The sequence below is a fragment of the Carassius carassius genome, chromosome 25 (assembly GCF_963082965.1).
Source record: "Carassius carassius chromosome 25, fCarCar2.1, whole genome shotgun sequence".
In the NCBI taxonomy this organism is placed as follows: Eukaryota; Metazoa; Chordata; class Actinopteri; order Cypriniformes; family Cyprinidae; genus Carassius; species Carassius carassius.
In genome coordinates this window covers 32,017,791-32,036,113 of record NC_081779.1, presented here as the reverse complement: position 1 = coordinate 32,036,113, position 18,323 = coordinate 32,017,791, and the positions used below count along the sequence as shown (strand labels likewise).

The window sequence follows — 18,323 nt, the reverse complement described above, 5'->3', positions numbered from 1 at the left end:
CAAAGAAAGGTAAATGCCACAAAATCGGACACTGGGCCAGAGTATGCTACAGTAACCGGTCAGTGAGAGAAGTCGCTGAATGTTTTGACCAACCTTCATACTTTCTGGGTTCAGTTTACAATGTAAATGAACTGGAAGAGCAGTGGATAGTGCAACTCCTGATTGGGGCGACCCCTGTAAAATGTAAAATAGATACGGGTGCTGTATGGCGTTATTTCCCTGTCAAATGTTGAGAGTGCATTATTATAGCATGAAAGTATCACACAATAGCACACAATATCAACCAATAAGATTCCATGTACGATGTCACGTTTTCATTGGTCAGTTGTTGAAGCCTATTTCTGATTGGTTGTTGCCGTTTTGACAGCGTTTATGCCAAGAGCAAAGTGAAAGAAATTAAAGAGAAGAGTACTTGGCCATGCGCGGATGCACGAGACACAGTCTAAGCACATACACGCTTACTTTAGGCGAAGAGGAGAGATTCGCGATTGCACTGAACACGTTTTAAGTGCAGGCATACTCTCTGAGCGAGCCCAGAGAAAATTCTTACAAGAGCAACGTGTATCTGAGAGCGTGCACCCTGTTCCCGCGCTCGAGCAGAGAGATTTGCGCTCCGCACATTATATTCCGCGCTCGAGCAGAGAGATTTGCGCTCCGCACATTATATTCCGCGCTCGAGCAGAGAGATTTGCGCTCCGCACATTATATTCCGCGCTCGAGCAGAGAGATTCGCGCTCCGCACATTATATTCCGCGCTCGAGCAGAGAGATTCGCGCTCCGCATATTATAATCCGCGCTCGAGCAGAGGGATTCGCGCTCCGCTCATTATATTCCGCGCTCGAGCAGAGAGATTCGCGCTCCGCACATTATATTCCGCGCTCGAGCAGAGGGTTTCGCGCTCCGCTCATTATATTCCGCGCTCGAGCAGAGAGATTCGCACTCCGCACATTATATTCCGCGCTCGAGCAGAGAGATTCGCGCTCCGCACATTATATTCCGCGCTCGAGCAGAGAGATTCGCGCTCCGCACATTATATTCCGCGCTCGAGCAGAGGGATTCGCGCTCCGCTCATTATATTCCGCGCTCGAGCAGAGTGATTCGCGCTCCGCCCATTATATTCCGCGCTCGAGCAGAGAGATTCGCGCTCCGCACATTATATTCCGCGCTCGAGCAGAGAGATTCGCGCTCCGCACATTATATTCCGCGCTCGAGCAGAGAGATTCGCGCTCCGCACATTATATTCCGCGCTCGAGCAGAGAGATTCGCGCTCCGCACATTATATTCCGCGCTCGAGCAGAGAGATTCACGCTCCGCATATTATATTCCACGCTCGAGCAGAGAGATTCGCGCTCCGCACATTATATTCCGCGCTCGAGCAGAGAGATTCGCGCTCCGCACATTATATTCCGCGCTCGAGCAGAGAGATTCGCGCTCCGCACATTATATTCCGCGCTCGAGCAGAGAGATTCGCGCTCCGCACATTATATTCCACGCTCGAGCAGAGAGATTCGCGCTCCGCACATTATATTCCGCGCTCGAGCAGAGAGATTCGCGCTCCGCACATTATATTCCGCGCTCGAGCAGAGAGATTCGCGCTCCGCACATTATATTCCGCGCTCGAGCAGAGAGATTCGCGCTCCGCACATTATATTCCGCGCTCGAGCAGAGGGATTCGCGCTCCGCTCATTATATTCCGCGCTCGAGCAGAGAGATTCGCGCTCCGCACATTATATTCCGCGCTCGAGAAGAGAGATTCGCGCTCCGCATATTATATTCCGCGTTCGAGCAGAGAGATTCGCGCTCCGCACATTATATTCCGCGCTCGAGCAGAGAGATTCGCGCTCCGCATATTATATTCCGCGCTCGAGCAGAGAGATTCGCGCTCCGCATATTATATTCCGCGCACGAGCAGATAGATTCGCGCTCCGCACATTATATTCCGCGCTCGAGCAGAGAGATTCGCGCTCCGCACATTATATTCCGCGCTCGAGCAGAGAGATTTGCGCTCCGCACATTATAATCCGCGCTCGAGCAGAGAGATTCGCGCTCCGCACATTATATTCCGCGCTCGAGCAGAGAGATTCGCGCTCCGCACATTATATTCCGCGCTCGAGCAGAGGGATTCGCGCTCCGCTCATTATATTCCGCGCTCGAGCAGAGAGATTCGCGCTCGGCCCATTATATTACGCGCTCGAGCAGAGAGATTCGCGCTCCGCACATTATATTCCGCGCTCGAGCAGAGAGATTCGCGCTCCGCACATTATATTCCGTGCTCGAGCAGAGAGATTCGCGCTCCGCCCATTATATTCCGCGCTCGAGCAGAGAGATTCGCGCTCCGCACATTATATTCCGCGCTCGAGCAGAGAGATTCGCGCTCCGCACATTATATTCCGCGCTCGAGCAGAGAGATTCGCGCTCCGCACATTATATTCCGCGCTCGAGCAGAGGGATTCGCGCTCCGCTCATTATATTCCGCGCTCGAGCAGAGAGATTCGCGCTCCGCCCATTATATTCCGCGCTCGAGCAGAGAGATTCGCGCTCCGCACATTATATTCCGCGCTCGAGCAGAGAGATTCGCGCTCCGCACATTATATTCCGCGCTCGAGCAGAGAGATTCGCGCTCCGCACATTATATTCCGCGCTCGAGCAGAGAGATTCGCGCTCCGCACATTATATTCCGCGCTCGAGCAGAGAGATTCGCGCTCCGCACATTATATTCCGCGCTCGAGCAGAGAGATTCGCGCTCCGCACATTATATTCCGCGCTCGAGCAGAGAGATTCGCGCTCCGCACATTATATTCCGCGCTCGAGCAGAGAGATTCGCGCTCCGCACATTATATTCCGCGCTCGAGCAGAGAGATTCGCGCTCCGCACATTATATTCCACGCTCGAGCAGAGAGATTCGCGCTCCGCACATTATATTCCACGCTCGAGCAGAGAGATTCGCGCTCCGCACATTATATTCCGCGCTCGAGCAGAGGGATTCGCGCTCCGCTCATTATATTCCGCGCTCGAGCAGAGAGATTCGCGCTCCGCACATTATATTCCGCGCTCGAGAAGAGAGATTCGCGCTCCGCATATTATATTCCGCGTTCGAGCAGAGAGATTCGCGCTCCGCACATTATATTCCGCGCTCGAGCAGAGAGATTCGCGCTCCGCATATTATATTCCGCGCTCGAGCAGAGAGATTCGCGCTCCGCATATTATATTCCGCGCACGAGCAGATAGATTCGCGCTCCGCACATTATATTCCGCGCTCGAGCAGAGATTCGCGCTCCGCTCATTATATTCCGCGCTCGAGCAGAGAGATTTGCGCTCCGCACATTATAATCCGCGCTCGAGCAGAGAGATTCGCGCTCCGCTCATTATATTCCGCGCTCGAGCAGAGATTCGCGCTCCGCACATTATATTCCGCGCTCGAGCAGAGAGATTCGTGCTCCGCACATTATATTCCGCGCTCGAGCAGAGGGATTCGCGCTCCGCACATTATATTCCGGGCTCGAGCAGAGAGATTCGCGCTCCGCACATTATATTCCGCGCTCGAGCAGAGAGATTCGCGCTCCGCTCATTATATTCCGCGCTCGAGCAGAGATTCGCGCTCCGCACATTATATTCCGCGCTCGAGCAGAGAGATTCGCGCTCCGCACATTATATTCCGCGCTCGAGCAGAGAGATTCGCGCTCCGCACATTATATTCCGCGCTCGAGCAGAGGGATTCGCGCTTCGCACATTATATTCCGGGCTCGAGCAGAGAGATTCGCGCTCCGCACATTATATTCCGGGCTCGAGCAGAGAGATTTGTGCTCCGCACATTATATTCCGCGCTCGAGGAGAGAGATTCACGTTATATTCCACGCTCGAGCATAGAGATTCTTGCTCGCGCATTATATTAATGTACTTTCGCCCTACAATAATACGCTCTCGACATTTGACAGGGAAATAATGCCATAGTGCTGACGTAAACATTGTAGCAGAAGAGACTTTCAGAAAATTAGGCCCACCAAAAGTACTAGAGCCAGTGAATGTTACACTGGATAGTCCTGGGGGGAAGCTAGCCTGCCTGGATCAGTTCCGAGCCTCTGCAGTGTAGAAAGGACAGTCATACCCATTTTCTGCTTATGTGGTCCGTGGATACAATGTCAATAACCTGCTGAGCTGGAAGCTATCAGCCGTCATGAACCTTGTAAAGAGAGTGAGTGGAGGAGGCAAACAAAGTGGCCCCCGAGCACTATGATACAGCCATAAATACACCTTGGGTGAACCCAAAATAAAATGAATAATAATAAAAAAAAAATCTGAATAGAGGCAGGACTTTAATCCCTGTAAGAATAAGAACAGTTGGTGGCGGTATGTGCTATGAATCGGAATACGCCAAAACTTCCAAAGAAGTCAAGTCAAGTCAAGTCACCTTTATTTATATAGAGCTTTAAACAAAATACATTGCGTCAAAGCAACTGAACAACATTCATTAGGAAAACAGTGTGTCAATAATGCAAAAATGATAGTTAAAGGCAGTTCATCATTGGATTAAATTATGTCATCTCTGTTCAGTTAAATAGTGTCTGTGCATTTATTTGCAATCAAGTCAACGATATCGCTGTAGATGAAGTGACCCCAACTAAGGAAGCCAGAGGCGACAGCGGCAAGGAACCGAAACTCCATCGGTGACAGAATGGAGAAAAAAACCTTGGGAGAAACCAGGCTCAGTTGGGGGGCCAGTTCTCCTCTGACCAGACGAAACCAGTAGTTCAATTCCAGGCTGCAGCAAAGTCAGATTGTGCAGAAGAATCATCTGTTTCCTGTGGTCTTGTCCTGGTGCTCCTCTGAGACAAGGTCTTTACAGGGGATCTGTATCTGGGGCTCTAGTTGTCCTGGTCTCCACTGTCTTTCAGGGATGTAGAGGTCCTTTCTAGGTGCTGATCCAGCATCTGGTCTGGATACGTACTGGATCCGGGTGACTGCAGTGACCCTCTGATCTGGACACAGACTGGATCTGGTGGCCACGGTGACCTCGGAATAAGAGAGAAACAGACAAATATTAGCGTAGATGCCATTCTTCTAATGATGTAGCAAGTACATCTGGTGGTATGGGAATTGTTCCCGGTTCCGGTTTACCTAATTAATGCAGCCTAAAAATCCTTTAACGGATTTGATAATAAAAGCATATTAGTATTGTAGAACATTGTTATCCGGTGATTATGTGATTTGCTCTGATTGTATTCACCTGTTGCCACATCAAAGGACTCGTGAAAAGGAGGTGCATGAGATGTAGCAGCGGCTGTGAGGTGGGTGACTTGTGGGGTTACGTTTGGCTGTCTCTCGGGGACAATAGGTCCTCTGGAGATGAAGATAGTCAGTTAGTTAGACTGTGTGTGTGTGTGAGTGAGTTGAGCTAGGAGGGAGGGGTTAACTATTAGAGTCACCATCACCTCGCGGGATTGTTTGTTTGGCGTTTTTGCCCGACTGTCACGCTAACTTAAGGAGATAAATGAGGCTATAATTGGACTTGAGTGTTTCCCCCGCTTCTGAAGGTATATGGACTAGAAGTAATGGTGAATTTCCTCCCCGTCTCCAATTGGAATGATTTCCCCCTGACGGTCTGTCGTGACTGCTCTCTACCCCATGGCTGGGTCCTGTAAACCGGGGGAGAGGGAAGTGTTTTAATTTATTCCTGTGTGTATGAGAGAATGAATGGTGAGAGTGTGTGAAGGGCGATCGGTATAAGGAAGGGGAGTCGGGGAGTATAGGGATGGAGTAACACGTCTTAATTATGTGTGTAGTGTAGGTTGACGTGAGGTTTCCAATAGGGGGCACCATTGTATTAATCTATTGCATTTGAAGATTCACTGTGTGTGTGTGTAGATGAATTGATGTGGGGATTGCGTGTCATCCCGTGCCTTTTTCCTCTGTCCCCATACTCGCACCTGTGCCTTTATTTTAGAAGCTTTATAATTGTAATAAAAGAAGTGTTTTCTGTGGTACAATGATTGTGGAGTCTTATTTTTGACGGGACATAGACTTAAATAAGGTTCATTACAGTATGTTATGTGTATGCCAGGTTAAAGAGATGGGTCTTTAATCTAGATTTAAACTGCAAGAGTGTGTCTGCCTCCCGAACAATGTTAGGCAGGTTATTCCAGAGTTTAGGCGCCAAATAGGAAAAGGATCTGCCGCCCGCAGTTGATTTTGATATTCTAGGTATTATCAAATTGCCTGAGTTTTGAGAATGTAGCGGACGTAGAGGATTATAATGTAAAAGGAGCTCATTCAAATACTGAGGTGCTAAACAATTCAGGGCTTTATAAGTAATAAGCAATATTTTAAAATCTATACGATGTTTGATAGGGAGCCAGTGCAGTGTTGACAGGACCGGGCTAATATGGTCATACTTCCTGGTTCTAGTAAGAACTCTTGCTGCTGCATTTTGGACTAGCTGTAGTTTGTTTACTAAGCGTGCAGAACAACCACCGAATAAAGCATTACAATAATCTAACCTTGAGGTCATAAATACATGGATTAACATTTCTGCATTTGACATTGAGAGCATAGGCCGTAATTTAGATATATTTTTGAGATGATCAAATAGCACACCTAGGTTCCTAACTGATGACGAAGAATTGACAGAGCAGCCATCAAGTCTTAGACAGTGTTCTAGATTATTACAAGCAGAGTTTTTAGGTCCTATAATTAACACCTCTGTTTTTTCAGAATTTAGCAGCAAGAAATTACTCGTCATCCAGTTTTTTATATCGACTATGCAATCCATTAGTTTTTCAAATTGGTGTGTTTCACCGGGCTGCGAAGAAATATAGAGCTGAGTATAATCAGCATAACAGTGAAAGCTAACACCATGTTTCCTGATGATATCTCCCAAGGGTAACATATAAAGCGTGAAGAGTAGCGGCCCTAGTACTGAGCCTTGAGGTACTCCATACTGCACTTGTGATCGATATGATACATCTTCATTCACTGCTACGAACTGATGGCGGTCATATAAGTACGATTGAAACCATGCTAATGCACTTACATTAATGCCAACAAAGTGTTCGTCAATGCAAAAGAATGTTGTGGTCAATTGTGTCAAACGCAGCACTAAGATCCAATAAAACTAATAGAGAGATACACCCACGATCAGATGATAAGAGCAGATCATTTGTAACTCTAAGGAGAGCAGTCTCAGTACTATGATACGGTCTAAATCCTGACTGGAAATCCTCACATATACCATTTTTCTCTAAGAAGGAATATAATTGTGTGGATACCACCTTTTCTAGTATCTTGGACAGAAAAGGGAGATTCGAGATTGGTCTATAATTAACTAGTTCTTTGGGGTCAAGTTGTGGTTTTTTGATGAGAGGCTTAATAACAGCCAGTTTGAAGGTTTTGGGGACATATCCTAATGACAATGAGTTATTAATAATAGTCAGAAGAGGATCTATGACTTCTGGAAGCACCTCTTTTAGGAGCTTAGATGGTATAGGGTCTAACATACATGTTGTTGGTTTAGATGATTTAACAAGTTTATACAATTCTTCCTCTCCTATAGTAGAGAATGAGTGGAACTGTTCCTCAGGGGGTCTATAGTGCACTGTCTGATGTGATACTGTAGCTGACGGCTGAATGGTTGCAATTTTATCTCTAATAGTATCGATTTTAGAAGTAAAGTAGTTCATAAAGTCATTACTGCTGTGGTGTTGGGAAATGTCAACACTTGTTGAGGCTTTATTTTTCGTTAATTTAGCCACTGTATTGAATAAAGAAGAAGAAGAGCTAGCTGAGCGCGGAGCTGCTGTGATGATGATGAGCGCTAGATGGCAGCACGCTGCTCCCGCGGCTTCAGCTCCGCACGGGAGAGAGAGAGTGCAATCGAAGAGAAGGAAATATCATTAAACGTCTTAGAATTGGACATACTGGACTTAATAGTACATTACATAGAATTGGAAAGCACCCAACTGGGGAATGTATACACTTTAATCAACAAGAAACAGTTAAACATGTATTACTTCAATGTGGAAAATATAACAATGAAAGATATTGCCTTATTCAGTCAATGAAGAAATTGAAACACCATGACTTTTCTTTGTCAGGTTTATTGGGGAAATCAGCTAACAAGATATATGATGACATTGTTAAGTTTATAAGAGAATGTGAATTTAGTAAAAGAATATAGAACATTTTCCTTGAAACAAAATATTTTTTTTGGCCTCTTTCCCCCGCATAGATAATGCAAAAATCTTGATCCACACTCCAGTCCAGTCGGTGGCGGTAATGCGCCTATAAACTGGTTTGGCAACCGCCAATAAAACACCTAAGAAGAAGAAGAAAGAGAGTGCAAATTAAAATATCCAAGGCAGTAATATGTTCAGATTGTAGTTCAGTTCTAATAAGTTTGAAGGAGATGAAGTCAGAAACCAGACAGGATATGGTAATAGAGATAATTCAAGAATTATATTCAATGAAACAAGCTAGTTTAGAAGTACAGTTTTTGTGGGTTCCAGCACATATTGGGTTGAGAGGTAATGAGGAGGCTGATGCATTAGCAAAAAAGGCAATAGAAAGAGATATAGTAGATATACCGATTTTATTTAGTAGGTCAGAAATTAAGTCAATTATTAAAAAGAATGTTCTGAAAATATGGCAGCAATATTGGGATAATTAAATAAAATGTAGACATATGCATCAAATAGAGCCAATAGTGGGTAAAGGAAGAGTATCAGGTAGGCGTAGGTATGAGGAGAATATGATTACAAGATTAAGATTGGGGCATACAAGATTGAATAGTACATTGCATTTAATAGGTAAGAGTCCAACAGATTTATGTGAGGCATGTGAAGTTAGTGAAACAGTTGAGCATGTAGTAATTCACTGTAGGAGATATAATGTTGAAAGGAAAGAGTTGAAGGAGGAATTAAATAATATAGGAGTTAAGTTTACAATTCAAAATGTATTAAAGTCAGATAGGAGTATAATAAATCTAATGGTAGAATATTTGGGAAATACTGGGTTAAATAAGCGCATTTAAATTAGGGTGTGTTTTTTTTTTTGAGTGGATGGAGGAGCTGAACACGCAGCGCCGGATGAAACTCTATGAAGCCTCTGTGCGGGTAAATAAAGGGTGTTGTGTTGGTGAGAGGTTATAGTATAGGAAGTGTTAATGGTCCATTTCCAAGATAGGTGGCGGTAATGCACATATCTGTCTGCGATCCGCCGTAAAAAGTAAGAAGAAGAAGAAGAAGAAGAAAGAGAGTGCGCCACCTTCCCATGATGCACCGCGGCGCCTGAGAAGAATCGCCAGTCATCTTCAGCGCTAGCCTCCAGCGAGCGCTCCACCGACGTCTTATTTACATGCGTGATTTTCGCGCTACGACATCGAGCTCTAGCATCTGAGCGGCAGCATGAAAGAAGCGACAGCAAAGAGACGCGAGAAAGCCCGCGCGGAGAAAGAGAAGAGCGGCGCGGAGAAAGAGAAGAGCGCGAGCGGCGCGGAGCCTCGGGACGGAGACCAGGACCAACTGACGCTCGACGGTCAGAGCAAGAATCACATAACACATCATATATCACACACATCAAATCATATATCAGGACCAGCTAACGCTCGACGGTCAGACAAACACCTCACTCTCAGCAAACACTACAGCAGATAATATATCAGATATAATCATATCATATGTTATATCACATCAGATCAGATCACACATAGGTGTCCGTGAGGAGTCTGTGAAGATAGTCTCTAGACAGAAACTCGTCGAGCTCGGCTAAAGGTGGATTCGGCAGATATACTGATAACTATTTTGGATAATCTTACTGAATATTATTATAGTATTAAAGGGATAGTTCACCCATAAATCATAATTATGTCATTAATGACTCACCCACATGTCGTTCCAAACCAGTAAGACCACATACATCGTCCAGTAAAACCTTTTATCTTCTGAACACAGTTTAAGATATTTTAGATTTAGTCCGAGAGCTCTCAGTCCCTCCATTGAAGCTGTGTGTACGGTCTACTGTCCATGTCCAGAAAGGTAAGAAAAACATCATCAAAGTAGTCCATGTGACATCAGAGTGTCAGTTAGAATTTTTTGAAGCATCGGAAATACATTTTAATAAAATGTATTTACACTTTTTAATGTGTCTGACACTCCCTCTGAGTTAAAACAAACCAATATCCCGGAGTAATTCATTTACTCAAACAGTACACTGACTGAACTGCTGTGAAGAGAGAACTGAAGATGAACGCCGAGCCAGATAATCACTCGTTCACGAGTCAAGAACCGGTTGCATCAGTTTTCGGATCACCAGTAGTTCTTTCGGACAGTTCGATTGATTAATCCGGTTGAAGAAAACGGTTCACCGGTTCTTTTGCGCTGGACGTAATGGCGTCATTTGCGATGATTGCCCTTGATTCAAGCCTTCGGTTTACCTGGGCTCATAACACTAGCACAGAATCAGTTCAGAATCAATCACTAAAAGAATCAGTTCGGTTCAGACGCTCTGTGTGTCAGTCTGCTTCACACTGAATCACGCATGCGCAGTATCATCAGCTCGTTTGGAACGACATGAGGGTGAGTTATTAATGACCTAATTATTATTTTTGGGTGAACTATCCCTTTAAGACATAACCGCCTGTTGTCCTGTGAATGCTCAAATCATCCCTTTAGACGTGTGTGTGTGTGTGTGTGTGTGTGTGTGTGTGTGTGTGTGTTTGGGCCTTGAGAACGGGAATGGGTGCTCGGATATCGGCAGACGGCTTTCCGGTCACGTGCTTTGAAATAAAAGTGACTTCATGTGGAGCAGTGCTGAGCGATTAATCGATATTGAACTGGAATCAACTTGATGCGATTGTTGAATCACAGAGGCTGTGTTTAATGAGATACACATCTGCACAGAGCCAGTAATAAATGCTGCTCATCTCCGATAATGCTGTGAGTTTGAGTCAATTCTAACGAAGAAGCATTTATAAACCTGTTGTTGAGAACATTATAACATGACTTTACTCCACAACATCAGTCAAGAGTGTGAAATCAGTTGATCTTCTGATCTGGTGTGGAATGAGGTTCTGCAATCAAGGCTGTTTTAGGGGTGACCCCCCCATAGAAGACGATGATTCGACCTCCAGTCTCAGTCTGATATTCGCAGGCTGTTATGCCATTCTGACTGTGTGAGCGCTCAAAAGTCTGATTTCACATAGAACTTGAGGTTTCTCACAATAAGTTAATACACAGCCTGTTATGATAAAGCTGTGAATAAGAATCTGAATAGATAGATGCTTCAAATCAATATTTTAAAGTGCGTGAATAAATCCAACCACCCTTATAGATTTATGTTTGACTTCCCATGATCCATGACGACAGAGGAGCATCTTGGGAGGGATGTGAAACTTCACCAAGACTCAAACTGACACCGACAGAGACTGGGTGTTTTCCATCAGGCAGGGTTCAAGTGATTCAGAACATTTCAGCCGGTGTATGTATATCGTGGATCTATTCTTTACCTGATATAAGATGTGTTTGGTTGAGTCAAGCGCTTCATTGTAGCTCTACGGTGATATCTCTTCAGCACGAGCAGGACAAACAACACAGAATATTAATAACTATGATGAGAACACCATCATAATAAAACACTGAGTATTAGAGCTTAGCTGCGTGTTTCTGCACACTGTTTCGTGAAGAACGCATCCACAAAAGGAGTTCATTCAGAGCCACGCAGACACATTTATTTGCAGATAGTCTATTAGTCCTAATATTAACGTTATATTGTATAAATAACGAAGCGTATTCTACATGAAATTATGAGTTGAATCCCATTGATTAAAAACTTGCTACAGATGCTCACTCTGGTCATCTTCAGCGCGTGCCGCTCATTAATAACTACTGTCATATAGGCTAACTTTATGAGAGCACTATTGGAAAAATTGTGAATTGTTAGGGTTTTGCAGTCGATTAATATTGCATTATGAACGGACTTTATATAAATGAAGCAGGTTACTTCCTGTTGCTTCTGTCATGCAAACATGGAGCTCACCGTATCAATCTTCCGTCTAATAAATCTGTATTCTTACTATCTCATCATTCATTTTGATCTAATCATTGTTTTTTGTTCAGTTGTTTTAAAATCAGTTTTAAAGCTCAAATCTCCACTTTAACCAGTTGTGAATCATGAATCATGTGCAGTGTTTGTCACAGGTTCTGCTCCCCTGTAAGAAGCGTTTGTACAGGTTAGAGTTGTGAGAGCTCAGATGACTGAAGTGATCAGAATAAACACTGCTGCTGTGACTGGACCATCATTCGTTGTGATGGGGTCTCAGTGTTTTCTGGCTCCTGACTGTGAGCTTAGATGAGTTTAAACTCTTTACAGTCTAACACATGCACACACACTTTTGCCCGAGATCTAATGTGTTATTCGACATGCACACACACAAATATCACGTGTCCTCTGAAAACAAGCACCTATAGAAGGCTCTTCACGTGAGCACGTGTAAACTACAGGATTAACACTAGATTCACAGTGTTACTACAGACGGCCATGAGTTTAATATATCCTGCACACTTTATGACTATTTAGTTTATATAGAGGTCTATAGAGCTCTGTCCTTACAGACGATCCACACCTTCTTATAATAACAATAATCATGATGATAGATGGCATATTCTTGTTATTGTAAGTCACTGTATTGAAAGTAACGATAAAGAAGAGTAGAAACGGAGTGTTAACTGGTCAGAAGTGAAACGCACTGATCACTTCCTGCTGAACCTGGTGACCTTTGAGGCGTGTGGATGATGATGAATGTGTCTGTCTGTCTGCTGCAGAGATCAAGGAGCACGTGAAGCAGATCGAGAAGGCCGTGCAGGGGAAGGAGCCACGCTTCGTCCTCCGTGCCCTGCGAGCTCTGCCCTCCACCAGCCGTCGTCTCAATCTCAATGTGCTGCACAAAGCTGTGTCCGGGTTCTTCACGTCCAACGCTGCCAGCAGAGAGTTCCTGCTGGGCTTCCTGGACCAGGTACCAAACACACAGCTGTCATTTATCACATATTACTGTGCTCTAGTGATGCGCGGCTCTGATTGGGACGACCATCTCGTTCTGCAGACTCTTGTCCCGCCGCTGCTCGCACTGATAAACTGACATTTCTGTTGCTTTGTTTGCAGCTCCAGGAGACCGAGCGTGTATTTCTGTTTATTAATCTCATTAAGAGTGATGAATGATGTGAGTGCTGCTAGAGCTGTCCGAGTCTGCTCTGTGATGAGTCTCTGTGGGGTTTTCTCAAGAGCTGTGTTTCTGCTTCAGCCGGTGGAGAAGGAAGGAGATGTTCAGTTCAGGCCACGCACAGGGAAAGCTGCGGTCACACCACTCATCCCAGAGGTGGAGGCTTATCTACAGCTGCTGCTGGTGATCTACCTGACCAACAACAAACACTACGCCCAGGTCAGAAACCACACCTCAGCGGTTATCCTGAACTCTGCCTGTGTCCAGAAGAGCTATAGGAAATATGACTCTAGTACCATCTAACTCAGGCAGAGTTAACATGGTTCTTCAGTTCTTTACAGGTGATAAGGTTTGGTGTGTGTTGTGAATCTGATCCGTGAATCCTCTGTCCTCTCAGGCCCAGAAAGTGTCTGATGATCTGCTTCAGAAGATCGGCTCTCAGAACCGCAGGGCTTTGGACTTGGTGGCTGCCAAGTGTTATTACTATCACTCGCGTGTGTACGAGTTCCTGAACCAGCTGGATGTGGTGCGCAGGTGAGTGTCCTCCACATGACCTCTGACCTCAGCTTCAGCTGGGCTGTTGTGCTCACTCTGCTCTCTGGTGAACACAGTTTCCTGCACACACGCTTGAGGACGGCGACGCTCCGTCACGACGCTGACGGCCAGGCCACGCTGCTCAACCTGCTGCTGCGTAACTACCTGCAGTACCATCTGTACGACCAGGCCGAGAAACTGGTGTCCAAGTCTGTGTTCCCTGAGCTAGCCAACAACAACGAGTGGGCGCGCTACCTCTACTACACCGGTGAGAGACAGACCGACAGACGGACGCTTCCTCTGCGTGAGAGTCACCGAATCCATACTGCATCATGTCTGGCTTCAAACACATGTGACATGTGCTTTATATTGCAGTGAGGCTTGAGCACTTGTTCAGAGGTCATGGTCAAAGTATTCTGGATTCACTAGTTTACAAGTTTAGCTCAATCAACAAGTTATGTTGTTATGTTTATGTTGAGGCCATTATTAAACTGTGCTGCGAGATCCAGTGAGAGAGTTTGCATTCAGCAGGAATGTCAATATAATGCTGTTGTAGTATTATTTCCATCATGTGTCCGCGCTACACAGTTCTGCTTTGCTGTCAGATGAGTATTTCCACGAGACACAGATCTGTAATGTGTGTTCAGGGCGGATCAAGGCCATCCAGCTGGAGTATTCAGAGGCGAGGAGGACCCTGACCAACGCCCTGCGTAAAGCCCCTCAGCACACGGCCGTGGGCTTCAAGCAGACGGTGAGTGTGTGTGTGTGTGTGTGTGTGTCTGGGGCTGTGTCTGACTGAAGGCTGTGTGTCCGTCAGGTGCATAAGCTGCTGATCGTGGTGGAGCTGCTGCTCGGGGAGATCCCTGACCGTCTGCAGTTCAGACAGCCGTCTCTCAAGAGGTCACTCTTGCCCTACTTCCTGCTGACACAGGGTACCTCCTCTCACTCACTAATGTCATCGTCTGTCTGTTGAAGATTGCATTCAGAGTACACAGGGACATCAGTTTGACGGCTTGGGCTTTAGCAGAACATCCTTAAACACGCCCCTCCAACTGTCAGTGTTGTTCTGTCCAATCAGTCCACAGCAAAAGAGACAAGCCACGCCCTCTGTTTTTCTCATCTCTGAAGAATGTGATGATAGGGAAGTAAAGTGTGAGGGTGTCACAGTATCGTACATGTGAAGCAGCTCGGCTCCAGTGGTTTCAGTGTTGACTCAGATGTGAATAATGTGTTGTGTGTGTGTGTGGCTCATGAGAGCAGCATAGCACTATTAGTTAATAAGAGTGTGCTGTTTCTGCCCTGTCCAGCGGTGAGAGCTGGAAATCTTGCCACGTTTAACCAGGCACTGGATCAGTTTGGAGAGAAGTTTCAGGCTGACGGCACCTACACGCTGATCATCCGTCTGAGACACAACGTCATCAAGACCGGTGAGTGTCCTCCGCTCTTCTGTGACTGTGTGAGGGACAGTAAAGACCTGAGAAGATCACGCGTGCCTCCGCTGAATCAGAACAACACACTTTACAGCACTGCAAAAGAGTTGCAGAGTTTTACCTGTAGGATTAAATTGTTTACTCATGTTGAATTTGTTGGTGTTTTTAAAAAAGATACATGACGTCTTATGACCGAAGAAAATCTGCGTGTTCAAATGAGTAAGAGTGTAGTGCAGATAACTTGATAAATTTGACTTCTTCCTGTGTGTGTTCATGCATGTTACACTATTAAAACAATCATTGTATTCTGTTTTGTTGAAGTAAGTGTGATTTGAGAAGCCCCAGAGCCAGTGCTTTGGTGTAAAGCAGGAGTGGGACTCGTGTTTCTACAGGCCCTGACCAGTTCTTACTTCTGATCCAGTTCAGATCAGATCTGAGATGAGGACATGAGGATGTTGACGGCTGTACTGGTGGTTTCTGTGGCTCTGTGGTGTACGGCTGTGTCTCGTCACGCTGACACAGAGGTGTGTTTGTGGTGTGTTTCAGGGGTGAGGATGATCAGCCTGTCGTACTCACGCATCTCTCTGGCTGACATCGCTCAGAAGCTGCAGCTGGACAGTCCTGAAGACGCAGAGTTCATCGTGGCCAAGGTGAGGCTGGCGCACACATTCACCTGCTGGTGTTCATCAGGGACTGAGCTGAAGCATGTGTCCTTCTCTGTGTGTCCAGGCCATCCGTGACGGTGTGATCGAGGCCAGTATAAACCACGAGAGAGGTTACGTCCAGTCCAAAGAGACCATGGACATTTACAGCACACGAGAGCCTCAGCTGGCCTTCCACCAGCGCATCTCCTTCTGTCTGGACATACACAACATGTCCGTCAAGGTAGGACTAATGCCAACACAAGGCTTTTCCCCACAACTAAATTAACATCTCAATAAACATTTCTTAGTTCTGAATGTTCTGAGTAATATTGTTACAAATCAAGACACCGCTTTGTGTTGCCTGATAATATTGTTAATAATATATATATATATTTTTTGTCTCTTAGAAATACACATTTAGTAGCTTAAGTAAATTGATGTTCATTATAAAAATCAATAATATCTGTAAGTATTGTTTGAGTTTTTTAATAATCCACTGGTCTTCTATAGTAGCATAGATTTAGATCCTGATAATCACAGTTAAATCCACACATATAGCACCTCAATACCATGTTAAAAATTAATATCCTAATAAAATGGCACGAATACCCACATGTGTGACACTAGCATGGTGCAGTGTTACTCCAGTAAATCTGTAGATTATAAAGTGTGTGTTCCTCTCTGAACTCAGAGTCAACACATCTGCTCTGGTCAGGTCTGCTGTTTCAACTTTGACCTGAGCGATAAATACTAGACCAGCGCTCTTTCGTTCTGCCTTTGCAGCATAAACATGATATGGAAGATTTATCATCATGAAACATGTGTATCAGATTAAATGAGTGGGAGTGAACAGATGTAGGGAATTGATTTCAGTGCAGCTAACTGAATTCATCTCTTTCTGTGCAGGCCATGAGATTTCCACCAAAGGCCTACAACAAGGACCTGGAGTCTGCTGAGGTGAGACACACACACACACACACCGCACCGAGCGTCTGCTGGAGATGATCACTCTCTGTGTGTGTGTTCACAGGAGAGAAGAGAGCGAGAGCAGCAGGATCTGGAGTTTGCTAAAGAGATGGCAGAAGATGATGATGATAGTTTCCCATGAGTCTGCAGCATCTCACGTTTTGTTTTGTTTTTCTACTTGTATGTTGTTCTGTTTGCTCTTTCTTCTTTGGATTATTGCCCATCTGTTCCACCCAGGTTTGCTCTTATTATAATCCATGAACACTGTGTGATGTAACATTATAAACATCATCACAAATTCTCCAGTTGTTTCTTTTCATCTGTTCATGCATCAGTTTCATACAATCATAGCAACAATGCGGTTTGCTAAGTGTTAAACTTAGTGCTGGGTAATAGTCTGTTTTCAGATGATTTTAATATCTACAAGATTACCACAAAGAACATAATATAGGAAAAAAAATATTAACATCTTTAAAGAGAAAAAAAAAAGTAATTGTTTTCATTGTTTTTGACTCGTGTAACCGAAGATACAAAATAAACGGTGCTTTTAGTTTTTCACGCAGGTTTAACAGTACTGTTGAGGGAAGAACAAAACAAATATTATAATGAATGTGTATAGATTAGAGACCGGCTCTAGAGTGCGGCCAGTTTGGTATTTCTCAAGGGTGTGACTAAAGAGAATCCGAGGTTATCCCTGTGTTTCGACAACAGACACGAGCCCTGCAGTTCAGCCCGAGTCGGACGGGCCCCGACCTTTTTACGCCCCTCGAGCCGGGCTTCGGGACAATTGTCATGTCATAGTTCAGACGCGGGCCGGGCCTACAGCCTGTTTTAGACTTGTCCTTGCTTTTATATTTTAGACATCCATTAATTAGTGATGAAAAAATATTGCTGCGCTGGTGGGAACCACACGAGACCGTGCTGCTGTGACTGAGGAGCGACTCGACGGCGTTTAGTGTCCCGCAGCAGCAGCTCAACAGTTCTGTTCAAATACACGCAATAAACTCAAGCTTCCCGCAAAGCACCGGCAAAAGTCTGAGGCATATTTTTGGTTCATTTTTGTACTCCTGTTAAAAACGAGACGGCAGAAAGCACTTTTGTTTTCTTTATTTCAGAATCAGAAAGCACTTTATTGCCAAGTATGCTTGTGCAAGGAATTTGTTTTAGATAAGCTTCCAGTACACAGAGACAACAACACACAGACAAAAAAAAGGTAATTAAATAAGTGTACACTCACCTAAAGGATTAGGAACACCTGTTCAATTTCTCATTAATGCAATTATCTAATCAACCAATCACATGGCAGTTGCTTCAATGCATAAAGGGGTGTGGTCTTGGTAAAGACAATCTCCTGAACTCCAAACTGAATGTAAGAATGGGAAAGAAAGGTGATTTAAGCAATTTGGAGCGTGGCATGGTTGTTGGTGCCAGACGAGCTGGTCTGAGTATTTCACAATCTGCTCAGTTACTGGGATTTTCATGCACAACCATTTCTAGTGTTTACAAAGAATGGTGTGAAAAGGGAAAAACATTCAGTATGTGGCA

General features: G+C 45.0%; 1 protein-coding gene across 1 annotated transcript; it reads left to right on the top strand.

The window, feature by feature from the left end:
• The first annotated feature begins 9,247 nt into the window (after positions 1-9,247).
• On the top strand, positions 9,248-17,081 carry LOC132104803 (26S proteasome non-ATPase regulatory subunit 3-like). Its single transcript, XM_059510338.1, has 12 exons — positions 9,248-9,525; positions 12,810-13,000; positions 13,286-13,423; positions 13,602-13,738; positions 13,816-14,006; positions 14,386-14,489; positions 14,556-14,670; positions 15,046-15,165; positions 15,715-15,818; positions 15,898-16,053; positions 16,719-16,769; positions 16,843-17,081. Exons 1-12 carry the CDS (start codon positions 9,396-9,398, stop codon positions 16,918-16,920), a joined length of 1,515 nt encoding a protein of 504 aa, XP_059366321.1. The 5' UTR covers positions 9,248-9,395; the 3' UTR covers positions 16,921-17,081.
• Positions 17,082-18,323: the final 1,242 nt, after the last annotated feature.